Here is a 14,054-nt window from a genome sequence, read left to right as displayed (position 1 = left end):
TAACGTAAACTACTATCGCGTGTTCTGAAAGTTCTCCCTCTTTTTCTAATAACAGCTTCACATCGCATAGGCATGCTGGATATTAGACAGGCTTTTGGTATATGGAGTTTCAGATAACAATAACCATAGTTCCCATATTTTGATGGGAAGTCAGAAGGGGCTGATGAAGTCTTAATTGTCTACAGACACTATCCCATAAGTGATCAATAGAATTCATGTCGAGACTGTGAGAGGGCCAAGTCAATATCGAATATTTACCTAACTTAAATATTAAGTAAAGATACCCAATGCGTTAGGAGGCCTTGCATTATCATGCACTAAGATGAAATAATTTTTATACAGGGTGTTTGGTAAAGAATGGGCCATAGCTTAACATTAGATTCTTGAGGTTAAAATAGGTCGATTTAAGCTAACTTACCTTAGTACAAAAGTTGATAATAACCGAAATACAGGGTGTCAAAGTTAAACTTTTATTTTATTTATTTTTTAATATTTTCTGACAGGCATTGGACACGACACGACACGACGATTGGCCAACACGAAATTTGGCATGTGGTGCTGGTACTGTACACCCTACTTAATTATGTTAAACAAACGTTTCTGGATACTAACAGAGGCGTACGACGGGGGAACGTGAATGGTTGACCCTTCCCAAATTCTACGCCACTGTCGGAATTGCTATTTTAGTGCATTTTTTTTATTCTCCAATACTTTCTATGTAAATAACATACTCTTCATTTGTAACGATAAAGCCATTAGTTTTCGAGATATTTGAAGCTAAAAACGAAGGAGCATAATACATTAATCAAAATAAGTGTGCCTTTTCATTTTTAACTTCAAATATCTCGAAAACTAATGACTATCGTTACGAATGAAGAGTATATTATTTCCATAGAAAGTATTGGAGAATCTAAAAATTATGCTAAAATAGCACTTTCATCAGTGGTGTAGAATTTGGAAAGGGTCAACCATTCAATTTCCCCTGTCGTACGCCTCTGTTAGTAGCCAGAACCGAGTATTTACCATAATTTAGTAGGGTGTACAGTGCCTACACTTTCTGCCAAGTATGAGACGGATACGTCAAATTATTTTAAAGTATTCTTTTTTTTTAATAATTTATTCTTTATTTAAAACTTTAAGAAATATGTGTGCCCGGTAATATAAAACCATTTGACATATCCTTATGGCACTTCGAAGAAAGTGTAGGTACTGTACACCCTACTAAATTATGTTAAATAATCGTTTCTGGTTAATTCCAGAGGCGTACGACAGGGGAAAGTGAAAGGTTGACCCTTCCCAAATTCTACGCCACTGATGAAACTGCTATTTTAGCATAATTTTTAGATTCTCCAATACTTTCTATGCAAATAATATACTCTTCATTCGTAACGATAAAGTCATTAGTTTTCGAGATGTTTGAACTAAAAAATGAAAAGGCACAATTATTTTGATTAATGCATTATGCTCATCCGTTTTTAGCTTCAAATATCTCGAAAACTAATAGCTTTATCGTTACCGATGAAGAGTATGTTATTTACGTAGAAAATAATGGATAATCAAAAAATTGCACTGAAATAGAAATTCCGCCAGTGGCGTAGAATTTGGGAAGGGTCAATCATTCACGTTCTCCCGTCGTACGCCTCTGGTAGTTGCCAGAAACGTTTGTTTAACATAATTTAGTAGGGTGCATCGAAAAAATAAAAGTTGGAAATGTTATATCTAATAGCGTGAAAATGTTATATTTTTCAGCATATCAGTATTTTTATTTTTTTTCTAAGCGAATTTTCTGCCCCCCCCCCCCACCCCCCAACCCATTCAACAACCTTGAATTTTATTAAATATCTTATTTTTATGTAAATTTCAATTTATATTATGTATTTGGAATAAAATATGTGCTAGGTAACTCGATCTAAGATAAATTAAAGAAAATTTAACATGTCGTCAATTACAAATTTAAACGATATTTAAAGTTTTATTTGTTTTTCAGTCTCCCCAACTCCTTTGAAATGTCCCGCTTCGTGAGTCTGTGCGTGTAATTTTCACTTATGTTTGGTGCGATGCCTTACTTTGTTATTATTGTTGTTTGTAAATTAAAGATTTTTAAAATAGATAAACCAGGACCATGGGGAATAAAATCAAGATGTGCTGTGGACCGCCCCATTTTTGGGCAACCACCAAATATACCTGAAAATGTTTTACCGAAATACAAACAAGCGATGCAGTTTTGTGGTTGCAAGAGGATAAAAAACTCAGCAAGAAAAAGCTAGAATTTTCTGGTATTGCCGAACAGGTTGCAATTAAATTGGAGGAAATATGGAAAAAGACTTTAATTCCAATAATTTAACATACAAGAATTATTCAGCTTTTAAAAGCCTATCATGACAAATATATGAAACTGATGAAACCATTTAAGAACAGGCAAAACAGTGAATTTTACAACAATAAAATTCAATGCTTTAAGAACAAAAGTAAAACTACACGTTTCGATCTTGCAGCATGTAAATGTGACACTCTGATTAATTGTCTTTGTAGTAAATCTCAAAAAGTGTCTCTGGATGAGCGCGAATTTCTATTAAGTCAAAGAGGTCCCAGAAAAATGGTGATAAGCTCGATTGATAGGGAAAACAAAAACAAATATAATCAGAGAGAACAACGGTAAAAGAAGAAAGTTACCGACACAAAGACAAAACTTTAGCTCAAGTAAAAAACAGTACCAAGTTTTATGGTCAATCGATCGTGGAAGAACACATAATACTTGTTCATGAGCCAAGGTGCAAATATTTCGGATATGGGTATCCGCTGTATGGTATATCAGAAAGTATCAAATCCAGCTATTGCAAGTGACGAAACAGTCGTAAATACTGGCGTTAAGGGTGATGTAATACGGCTGTTAGAAGAACATCTTAAAAAACCGTTTCAGTGGTTTGTATGTCTGCGACATTCAAATAATCTAGATATATCCCTTGGACATCAAAAGAACTTTGCCAGTGACCAAATCAAAAAACGTGAGGGTCTTCAAACTTTCTCCTATAAAAATTTGGATTCAAACGAATACTTTGAGTTAATTAACTAACAAGAATACCACCTTACAGAACCACCTATATTCTCTAGATTTTCGAGTGACAATCTGCGAGATTTTATTAAGAATACTAACTTATACCCTTTAAACATTGAGATTAAGAAATATCACTGCCACAAACAATGTGTAGAACGATATGTCAAGCTTGTGACACAAGCTTCTCTAGCAGTTTGTGGAGCGTATTCGAGGGATGGATTTATAAAAACTCGAATTGATTCCAGAAAAACTATGCCTCTCTTTAATGCTAAATCGGAACACATCTTCGAAGAGAATGCTTTTACCATATTTTTTTTTTGTAATATTTATATACCTAATTTTGTACTTTGCTTTATTTTTATTTTAGTATTAAAAAACTTTGTGACATCAGGGAGACGGATAAGTTAGGCTATTTTGTTATAAAAAGAATGTTTTAGTATACTTTTCTTAAGTAAAATTTTTAATTGCCTTGTGAAACCAGAAAATATTTTCCAATTTAAACCGAATTTATTTATTCAAGTTATTTATTCATTTCCCTTTACAAAAGAAATTCGCATATTAATGTATTTTTTCTAATTTTTAGTTGCCGTGGGAGCAGAAAATATTTTTTTATTTCAACGCAATTTTACTAAAATATTAAATAGTGTGTTAGGCAACTTTTGTGAGCTATTACATTTTCGTTTCGAAATAAAATTTTTTTTCGTCTGTTAATATTTTTTCAAAATTTTTAATTGTCTTGGGGGGGGGGGGCAGAAGATATTTTCCAATTTCGAAAAGAAAATTTACCAAAATACTTAACAGTTGATTGGGCAACTTTTGTAAGGTATTACTTTTCCATCGCAAAAAAAAATTTTTCGCCTTTTTCGATGCACCCTAGTGTACAGTACCAGCACCACTTACCACATTTCGTGTTGTTGTCCCATGCCTGTCAGGAAATATTCAAAAATAAATAAAATAAAAGTTTAACTTTGACACCCTGTATTTCGGTTATTATCAACTTTTGTACTAAGGTAAGTTAGCTTAAATCAACCTATTTTAACCTCAGGAATCTAAGTTTAAGATATGGCCCATTCTTTACCAAACACCCTGTATAAGGTACGACAGGAACAAATTGTTCAAAGAAAGAATATTTTTGTAATACATATGTACCTTTTCCTATTTAAAGAGCCTCCACGCAAAGACATCAAATCCGTTTTTGGTGTCAAGGAACTTCCACCCCAAAACATTACAGCGCAGCGCCTCCATTATAATCTCGTCTCTATGTTGCTCTCTGCATACAGCTCACTTGGTCGACAAAAAACTCTTATACGTGTCGATCTGAACTTTTTACGTTATGTGTTTATCTGTTTTTATGGTTTTCTCAACTGTTGTTATTTTTTTATAGTTAATTTAAGTAGTATTGTTTCAGTTAAAACACACGGTAAAGAATAAAACCGCCTATTTTCTTTGTTTTTAACATATCAGGGAAATTTAAAAAAATCAAATCTTCACGAAACATAAGACTACAACATAATTTCGATCTATACCCACTTCTGTACCTTGTCCTCCCTACAGAGTGTTTCAAATTTAACATAAGAAAAACATTATTTTCCTTTCACCCGGTATAAGCTCAAAAAAGAAGTTTGAGTAAACATTTGCCCATATAGTCCTGTCGCCAGGGGGGTACAACGGCCTCCTTTATTCAGATGGACTTACCCAAGTTTTTTTTTATATATTTTGACCCGTAGAACACGAATTTTTTGGGTAACATGTAATCCGGATGTCGATAAGATTGTTATAAACAAAGAACTTGAGGAATTGTATAACAGCGATTTCTCGCAAAACAAAACATTTTTCTGCATTTTTTGGGTCATTCTAAACAAAAAATGTTCCCACAAGTTTTTTTGTCGGCAGCATAGTTTTCGAGATAACCGCGGTTAAACTTAAAAAAAATATTTTTGTTTATTTTAATAGTATTTTGTATTTTGACAACGAAACCCGATTTGGGCTTCGAAACGTTAATAAATTCATTTTTTAGTAAAATTGTGGCTTATTTCCCATAAAAAATACGTAATTAAAAAAAAATAGAAAAATTGCAATTTTTGAACCCGAGTAACTTTTGATTAAAAAATAAAATAGCAATTCTGCTTACCGCATTTGAAAGTTTAAGTCAAATTATATAGGTTTTGATTATTTGCATTGCTAAAAATTTATTTTTTATTGTTAAACAAAGCTATAAACACATAGTGTTTCCCGTGCCTAACATGCGTTTTAATGCATGCTACGTAGTTATTGCCTCGCTTGCACTTGTAGCTACTCTACCTACTCGTTCGATTTTAAATGAGAAATCATTGAAAACATCACTCGCGCACTAGGTGTTTATAGCTTTGTTTAACAATAAAAAAATAAATTTTTAGCAATGCAAATAATCAAAACCGATATAATTTGACTTGAACTTTAAAATGCGGTAAGCAGAATTGCTATTTTATTTTTTAATCAAAAGTTATTCGGGTTCAAAAATTGCAATTTTTCGATTTTTTGAAAATTCAACCGCGTTTATCACGAAAACTATGCATCCTACGAAAACACTTGTCAGAACATTTTTTGCTTAGAATGACCCAAAAAATACAAAAAAAATGTTTTGTTTTGCGAGAAATCGCTGTTATGTAGTTCCTCAAGTTCTTTGTCTATAACAATCTTATCGACATCCGGATCAACTGTTACCCAAAAAATTCGTATTCTACGGGACAAAATACATAAAAAAAACTTGGGTAAGTAAGTCCATCTGAATAAAGGAGGCCGTTGTACCCCCGCTGGCGACAGGACTAATAAGTGTAAATACCAAAGAAAAATGTAAAATAATAAAAAAAAAAAATAGGAGAAACGGAACCCGTTCATGAGAAACTCAACTTTTAAAATGAGCATACATTTTGGAGGTGCAAAACTTTTGCAGTCAAGTTTATATACCCGTATGTATAGGGTGTAACAAAAAGGCAGGTCATAAATTAAATCAGATATTCTGGGACCAAAAATAGTTCGATTGAAACTAACTTAACTTAGTAAAAATGAGAAACACCTTAAAAAAATTAAAAGTGAAATTTGTACACCACATGAAAATTTTATGGGGGTTTTGTTCATTTAAACCCCTCCAAATATTTGTGTACGTTCAAATTAAATTATTATTGTGGTACCATTGTTACAACCCTGTAACTCAATAGATCCAGTAGGTAAAAGGTGACGCATTAGGAACTTATAAAAAATATAGGTGCTTGTAATTTTATTATTCAGGTCGAAGATATAATTTCAGTTCGAAGTTTATAACGAAAGTTATTAGTTGTCTGTATTCAAAAAAATTGTATTTTAAAAAATAAAATTGTTTTTTAAAAAATTGTTTTCCCGTTTGAAAACCATATTTGGCGCAGTCACAGTAGGATTTTCCGAAAATTACATAGAGCTTCAGCCTTTGCCAAAGTAGTGTAATTTTTCGTCTCTACGATTAATCGGAAGAATCCAGTTTTTTGGTGCAGCAACGTCTTCGAAACTCAACCCAGGGACCAGGAACAAAACGAAAATAGTCCAGATCCTATTGAAAATACCACGCCAGGGACCAAAAACAAGAATTTTCTTCATCCCATTGGTACCAGAAAGCTCGCTGACTTTTGAGAGCAGTGCAATGAAAATTTTTATTAAGTGCTTCCTTTTATTTTTTCCTAATTTTTCCATATATATTTTTTATTATATTTTTGATTCGCTGTGGACAACATTTTTAAGAAATATTTTTGACTAAAGTATGTAAACTACATTGTAAAGATACTCCAGTAGCTTCACTCACACATTGTTTAATACTGGTTCGATTATCTTAAGGAAATAGTATTTGTATATATTTAAATACATTGTAACATATTCCTTTGGATTCTGATGACAATCTGATCTGTTACTCATACTACACTTAACCACCTCCATTCTACAAAATAGTTCTAATACATGTCTTAGCACCTTTCTTGTTGAGACAACATAATGAGACTAAATTACGAACTCGTTTTAAATCCAGCAACTAGAAATTCTCAGAAATAATTCTTAACATTGTAGTAAAGAAAAAAGAGACGTTCTCACAAACAATTTATTTTACAACTGACGACCGGTTTCGCTGTCTACAATATTCACAGCATCTTCAGGTCACGGTAAAAGTAAAATTAAATGCTACAAATAACAAAAAACCAGAGTTAGTTAAGTGGTCTGGTTGAAATCAAAGGGTAAAGATCAAGCCAATATTAAAGTATATATATATATATATATATATATATATATATATATATATATATATATTTATGCATACATATAAATACTAAAATGTACGTAAATATGGTTTAACAACCCTCACACTCACATACATGCAAGCATTCAAATGTAGTGGCAACTAAAGTATGTCAAGTATAAGTATAAAATGTACACTTACTTTCCGGTATAAGGGAAGAATATAGTAGTATTCAATATCATACTTTTTCTCCAAATTATGCTAAAGGGAGAGATGGTAGAGGGACAGATTTGATTGTAATGTACAAACAAAACAAAATAATTGGCAGGATCTTGAGGGGATTAGTAAGGGAACACGACATTAAACCGTGAAACCAAAAATTGTTAGTTATATATAAAGTGATGTTATTTTTAAATTTTTTAAAGTGTATATTTTTAATTTAATTGGGATTATTAGATGTTGTTCTGGATGTTCAAGAACTGATGGATGTAAGATTGGTTGTGCAATTTTCTTAAAACCAGAATTGGTCAGTTGTGTATTATTTGTGGTGTGATTGTGAAAATGTTTTAATTTTGATTTGTTGGAGACATTGAAATTAAACTGAACAATAGTAAATAGGTAAAATTTGCTAAAATTTAAAAGTGTCAAACAATAAAATCATTAATAAATAATTCAGAATTACAGTAGACTCCCGTAAGTTCGGCCTCGGTTAGTTCGGTCTCAGCTTAGTCCGGCCGGCTCTCTGAGCATTAGTCACACATTTTGCACATCAAAAATCATTAGAAAAGAAAATTCAGAAAAAAATTACTGACTTTTTTTAACTGTTTAAGAAGCCAAACCCCAATGTGCAATAATATTTTTAAATTTTATTAGGCCTAGAGTTCTGTAAGTATTGTTTTATAGTATTTTTGTAACGGTCTATCTTTTTATATATTATGTTAAATATGTGTATCTTCAACAACTTGTCACTATAATCGGAGAATACAGTAAGCGAATGGGATTAGAGATTAATACCAAAAAGACCAAATTCATGATCATCTCCAGAAACTTGAATGCATTTGAAAACTCCACCATAACACTGAATACTAAGTCCATTGAGAGGGTGAGCAAATTCAAATACCTAGGAACGTGGCTTTTTGAAGACTGGGCATCGGACAGGGAAGTAAAATGTCGCATTGAGCAAGCTCGACAAGCTTTCGTAAAATTCAGGAAGGTACTGAGCTGCTCAGAGTTAGACCTTACACTGAGACTAAGGTTTACTAAATGCTACGTGTGGTCGGTGCTGCTATATGGCATAGAGGGCTGGACACTCAAAACGAGGGATATAAACAGATTAGAAGCCTTCGAAATGTGGCTTTATCGCCGTATCCTAAAGACACCATGGACGGCGAAAGTCACAAATGTGGATGTCCTTAAAAGAATCAACCAAGAACGTCAGCTTTTCGAAAACATCAAGAAAAGAAAAACGGCATATTTGGGTCACATCATGCGAAACGAAAAATACCAGTTCCTTCAACTTATAATCCAGGGTAAAATTGAAGGCAAGAGAGGAATAGGACGCAAGAAAATGTCCTGGCTCCGAAACATAAGGCAATGGACAGGGATTACCGACATGCAATCACTGATACACATTGCAAGAAACAGAGAGTTAATGGAAAATGTGATCGCCAACATCCATTAGTGGATTTGCATTTGAAGAAGAAGAAGTTAAATATGTCAGAATATTCCTCTGTGTTGTCTTCTACTTAATGTACAAATGTTTTGTTTTTGCTAGATCCATACAAACAATAAATGGGCATTTTTTAGATAAGCATCGGTTAGTTCGGCCACTTTTAAGTTCGGCCTAGGGTCCGGTCCCGAGGTGGCCGAACTTATGGGAGTCTACTGTAAATTCAAATGTGAAGGTAACTAACTGTACATGAAATTAAATTTATAGTAATATAAAGTTATGATGATTTGTGCAGCAATGAATGAGATTTTATGAGATATTACTAAAAAGTTAGAAAAAGGCAAATATGAAAAAATAGATGAAAAAATGATTCATTTATGTTAATATCTGTTGAATGTAATAAATAGAATGTAATAAATTGAGTAGATTGAAAAATTAATCTCAAAAAATCTTTGAAAAAGTTACCTGGTTGAGCTGAATTATATGGTTTCTTTGAAAAGTTAAATTGTGGGGTTGTATTCAAATGAGGAGCAAAAACTATGGTGTAGGGTAAGGTGGGGTAATGGCGTACACTTAAAGATAATTAGAATTTATTTTATTATTAGACGACATTAAAATTTGAAACCTAAGCAAAAATGAAGAACACATGTTAGTCTACAAATTTTGATTAAAAAAACTTTTTAAAATTACAATACAAAATTAAAAATATACATATAAAAAAAGTTGTCACTGTCCGGTATTACCCTCTTTGTTGGGGTAATGACGGACACCTTTTACAAACAAAAGTCGCAAATAAATTTTTTGTCTTTTGGAGAGTTAGAACATGCCTTGTGTGCCCAATGACCACAATACACACATCTTAGCCAAAGTTCACTGTTCTTGCCAAATTCTCCACACAAAATGCAAATGTCTTCGGTAATGTTCTTGTCCCTAACATCGTCATCATCCTCTATCTCACTTTCTCCTTCTTCACATATTTTATAGTTTAAGGCAATTTTTGTTCGCTTTGATTTTTGTCTTAATGTAGACCCCTCCTGTGTCATAAATACATTTCTTTTAGCCTTATCTGATTTGATTGTTGTCTTTTTATTTTTCTTCTCTTCTTTTTTTTCTAGCTCTTCTTTTAGCGGTGTTGACGTAAATACAATAGAGTGTTGCTTGTTTGCCTTATTTTGTCTCTTTACAACATTTTCGTGAGAACAAGATGGTAGAGGAATTATCTCGGCAAAGGAAACATTTTTTAGTTCTGTCTCATTCACACTACTATTTTTTTCAGGGGTAGTCTCATTTGTTTTGAGTAGTTTTTCTGCTTGGGTAGGTTCTTGAAGTGCATCAGAAACAGTGGATTGAAAGGTTTCTGCAGGAGCAAAATCTTCATCTGTGAATACGTCAGGGTTGTAGGGGAAAATACCTGTCTCTTTAAATCCCTTGATAGCCTTTTCCGGGGTTGCCACTCTACTAAATGCTAAATTAAATAATTCAGCAATCTCACTAGGCGTGATTTTCTCCCCTGGATGGCTGGTCAAATATTTGGAACATTCAGAGTTGAATGCGGTCTTTAGAGGAAAGTAAAAGCTCACATAGAGTGGCTGAAGGCGATGTGATGAATGTGGAGGGATTGTCAGAACAGCAATACCGTTATCTCTACAAAAATTATATGCTTGTAACGTGCAGTGAGTGCTATGATTGTCCATGATTAAAAGAACTGGATCTTCTTTGGATGCTTTTACAAATGCTTGAAAATGTTGTAACCAAGTAAGAAATATGTCCTCTGTAATCCACCCATTTTTTGAGCATGTGTAAAGGGCACCTGGGGGACCGTTTCGTTGAAGATGGGACGCCATTCTTTGGCGTGCAAATATAAACATGGGAGGTATATAGGTTCCTGTAGCGTTGACGGCACACACCGCTGTGGTTGTTTTCCCCCTTTCCCAGCTTGTAACAAATCCAACACGCTTCTGACCTTTTTCTGCATATATTTTTGGTGGGCGTTGTACGGTAGTGACCCCAGTTTCATCGCAATTATAAATTTTATTGGGTGAAAATGCATATTTTTCCATAAGTCTGGATAAATTGTTAAAAAAAATGGTAACTTCATTGCGACTAAAAGCTGTAATTCTGTTAATGCTGGTTGCTTCTGGTTTCCTTAACGTAATATTGTGACGAGATATGAAGCCCCTTTCCCAGTCTTTACCAGCCATTTTTCTTTCTTGATTAAAGGGGACTCGGATGTTGTTTGATTGTGCAAATCCAAAAGCACATCTTCGTACTTCCTGGGGAGTTATTCCATAAAAAACTTTTGCCAGCTTCTTAATTTGAACAGCAAGTGCATTTTCGGCTTCAACTGAAAAAACTGGCTTTCGGCCCAAGGAAGGTCCAGAAGGGGCAGTGCCATTTTTAAGTCGTTCGTGTAACGTAGATTTTGGAATTGAAAATTTTATTGCAGCTTTTCTTAACGACATACCATTCTGTATAGCACGGAGTGCTCCTTGCAACTCCTCCTCTCTCCACGAAGCTTTTTCGGTGACTCTTTTATAATTCCGCGGCATCTGTAAATTAAAATAACAGTGTTTACTGTTTTGTATCCAATAATAAATATTATGATGGAATCGCAGAAACTGGATATAAATACTGTAGGTATGTTTGTTGAGTTATTTTTATTGCCAATGTTTTGATCACGAATGGGATCTTCTTCAGGTCTACAAAGAATTAATATGTAAATGTCACATACATGTCATAAACTATATTAGATTTTGTTTTAATTGTAATGGGAAACAAAAACTGCAAAAATTTATAAAAAATGTTGACAAATAATTATAAATGTAGGTAATTATGAATTATTACCTATTAACTATATTTATATCCACTTTCCAATATTCCATCATAATAAAACAACAGCAGGTATTTGCATGTACCTATCTCCCAATACAATAAATAGTTCAAACCGGAGCTGGGGTAATGCCGGACACAGTGTCCGGCATTACCCCTAAACGACATATTTATGCATATGTTCGGTAGTAATTATTAGAGGAAGTAATGAATAAAACTACTTAAAGATACGTAAAATACACTGCGTAAGCTATGACTTTGCACGTAATCTCATCAATTTCTTATAATAGAAATGGTCAATACTCACCTTTAAAATCAGTTAATTCATATAATCACACACTAAATTTTGTAATGTTTGTGATAACTCTCTTTGCAAGCACATGGCAGTGACTAAACTGAGAACTGAGATTCAGATGTCTAACGGTCAGCCTGTGATGAGCGCGAAATTCAATAATATGCCGATACGTGCACAAACAACGCAGTCCGGTATTACCCCGCTGTCCGGTATTACCCCACCTTACCCTAATGTTTTTTGGTTTTAATACTTATTAAAATCAGATGGATTTATTTGAAAATCAAGTTAAATTGTGACCTGTATAACTGGAAATTTACTCCAAATAAATGTAAATGAATAATTTTTTATAAATTTTAAGCAAAATCTGTTGGTGATTTTGCTTAAAATTTATAAAAAAATATAGCTTAAAATTTATAAAAAATATAAAAAATTATTCATTTACATTTATTTGGCGTAAATTTCCAGTTATACAGGTCACAATTTAACTTGATTTTCAAATAAATCCATCTGATTTTAATAAGTATTAAAACCAAAAAACATTACACCATAGTTTTTGCTCCTCATTTGAATACAACCCCCGCCCCCCCCCACGTATTGTTAATTATCTGTAATTCATCTTTTGTAACCACAAGTAATTTCCAAATATGTTAATTTAAATTGATTTCTACCATAGTATTGCACAAAATTGTATTAGATCTAGCCAATATTTTAACAATATTGTCAAAAAGAAAAATATATATTTTATTGTAAACTGACAAGGCCTGCAACTATTACTACATCATAACAGAAGAATTTGACATTGACTTAACCTCTCACTCTGTGACATTTGAGTTTCTTTGTAAATTGTGTGTGTTTATGTTTTATTGGCACTGGTTTAAGCAACCAACTGGCCAGTAATTTAAAATAAAACCAAATTAGAGGAATTTTTACAATTCTTAAAAATCAAAAAGAAATAAGATGTAGTAGTACACAGTTTGCTTTCCTCATCAAAAAATTCCTAAACTCCCGTTGTGTCCACGTCCTTTGTGTGCGTTCGAGAATCTGTTATGTGTTATTTTTATCGACTTTAAAACAAAAAATATTTCAAAAACTTTTTTAACTTTTCAAAGAAACCATATAATTCAGCTCAACCAGGTAACTTTTTCAAAGATTTTTTGAGATTAATTTTTCAATCTACTCAACTATTTATTACATTCAACAGATATTAACATAAATGAATCATTTTTTCATCTATTTTTTCATATTTGCCTTTTTCTAACTTTTTAGTAATATCTCATAAAATCTCATTCATTGCTGCACAAATCATCATAACTTTATATTACTATAAATTTAATTTCATGTACAGTTAGTTACCTTCACATTTGAATTTAATTCTGAATTATTTATTAATGATTTTATTGTTTGACACTTTTAAATTTTAGCAAATTTTACCTATTTACTATTGTTCAGTTTAATTTCAATGTCTCCAACAAATCAAAATTAAATCATTTTCACAATCACACCACAAATAATACACAACTGACCAATTCTGGTTTTAAGAAAATTGCACAACCAATCTTACATCCATCAGTTCTTGAACATCCAGAACAACATCTAATAATCCCAATTAAATTAAAAATATACACTTTAAAAAATTTAAAAATAACATCACTTTATATATAACTAACAATTTTTGGTTTCACGGTTTAATAGGCCATTTCAAGACTTTGACGTTTATGACACTAATTGAAAGCTGGAAGGCAAACATTGAAATTATTTATATTTGTACCGCATTGAGTTTCTTAAGTTTTTTACGTTTAATAGTTTTTTTATAAAATAGTTATTGTTGTTATAAAATAGTGGTTTATATAATTGTTTTTATATAATAGTTTAATCGTTGTATAATAGTTTTTTATAGTTGTATTTTCCGAACATTTTGCTGTTGACTTCTGTAGCTTCTAGCTATAGAAGTACTGTAACGACTGTATTTAGT

The 14,054-nt window shown here is 32.4% G+C and overlaps 2 protein-coding genes across 3 annotated transcripts in view; both read right to left on the bottom strand.

Moving 5' to 3' along the window:
- The window catches only part of LOC114337463 (uncharacterized), a 31,326-nt gene that overhangs the window by 5,534 nt on the left and 11,738 nt on the right, over positions 1-14,054 (bottom strand). The window contains exon 1 of one of the 2 annotated variants that reach the window (XM_050653631.1): positions 9,424-9,505. The exons of the other annotated variant lie outside the window; for it this stretch is intronic. The gene's annotated coding sequence lies outside the window, so the exon portion shown is untranslated. Of the gene's footprint in view, positions 1-9,423; positions 9,506-14,054 lie in introns of those variants that run through there. 2 annotated transcript variants of the gene reach the window in all.
- On the bottom strand, positions 9,532-12,186 carry LOC126886635 (tigger transposable element-derived protein 4-like). Its single transcript, XM_050653628.1, has 2 exons — positions 12,095-12,186; positions 9,532-11,507 (listed from the first exon to the last, which is right to left on the bottom strand). The coding sequence occupies exon 2, from the start codon at positions 11,505-11,507 to the stop codon at positions 9,732-9,734; it is 1,776 nt and encodes a 591-aa protein (XP_050509585.1). The 5' UTR covers positions 12,095-12,186; the 3' UTR covers positions 9,532-9,731.

Source organism: Diabrotica virgifera, chromosome 6 (genome assembly GCF_917563875.1).
Source record: "Diabrotica virgifera virgifera chromosome 6, PGI_DIABVI_V3a".
Taxonomy (NCBI): domain Eukaryota; kingdom Metazoa; phylum Arthropoda; class Insecta; order Coleoptera; family Chrysomelidae; genus Diabrotica; species Diabrotica virgifera.
Note: the sequence above shows the minus strand (reverse complement) of the source record. Positions and strands in the feature narration are given on the sequence as shown.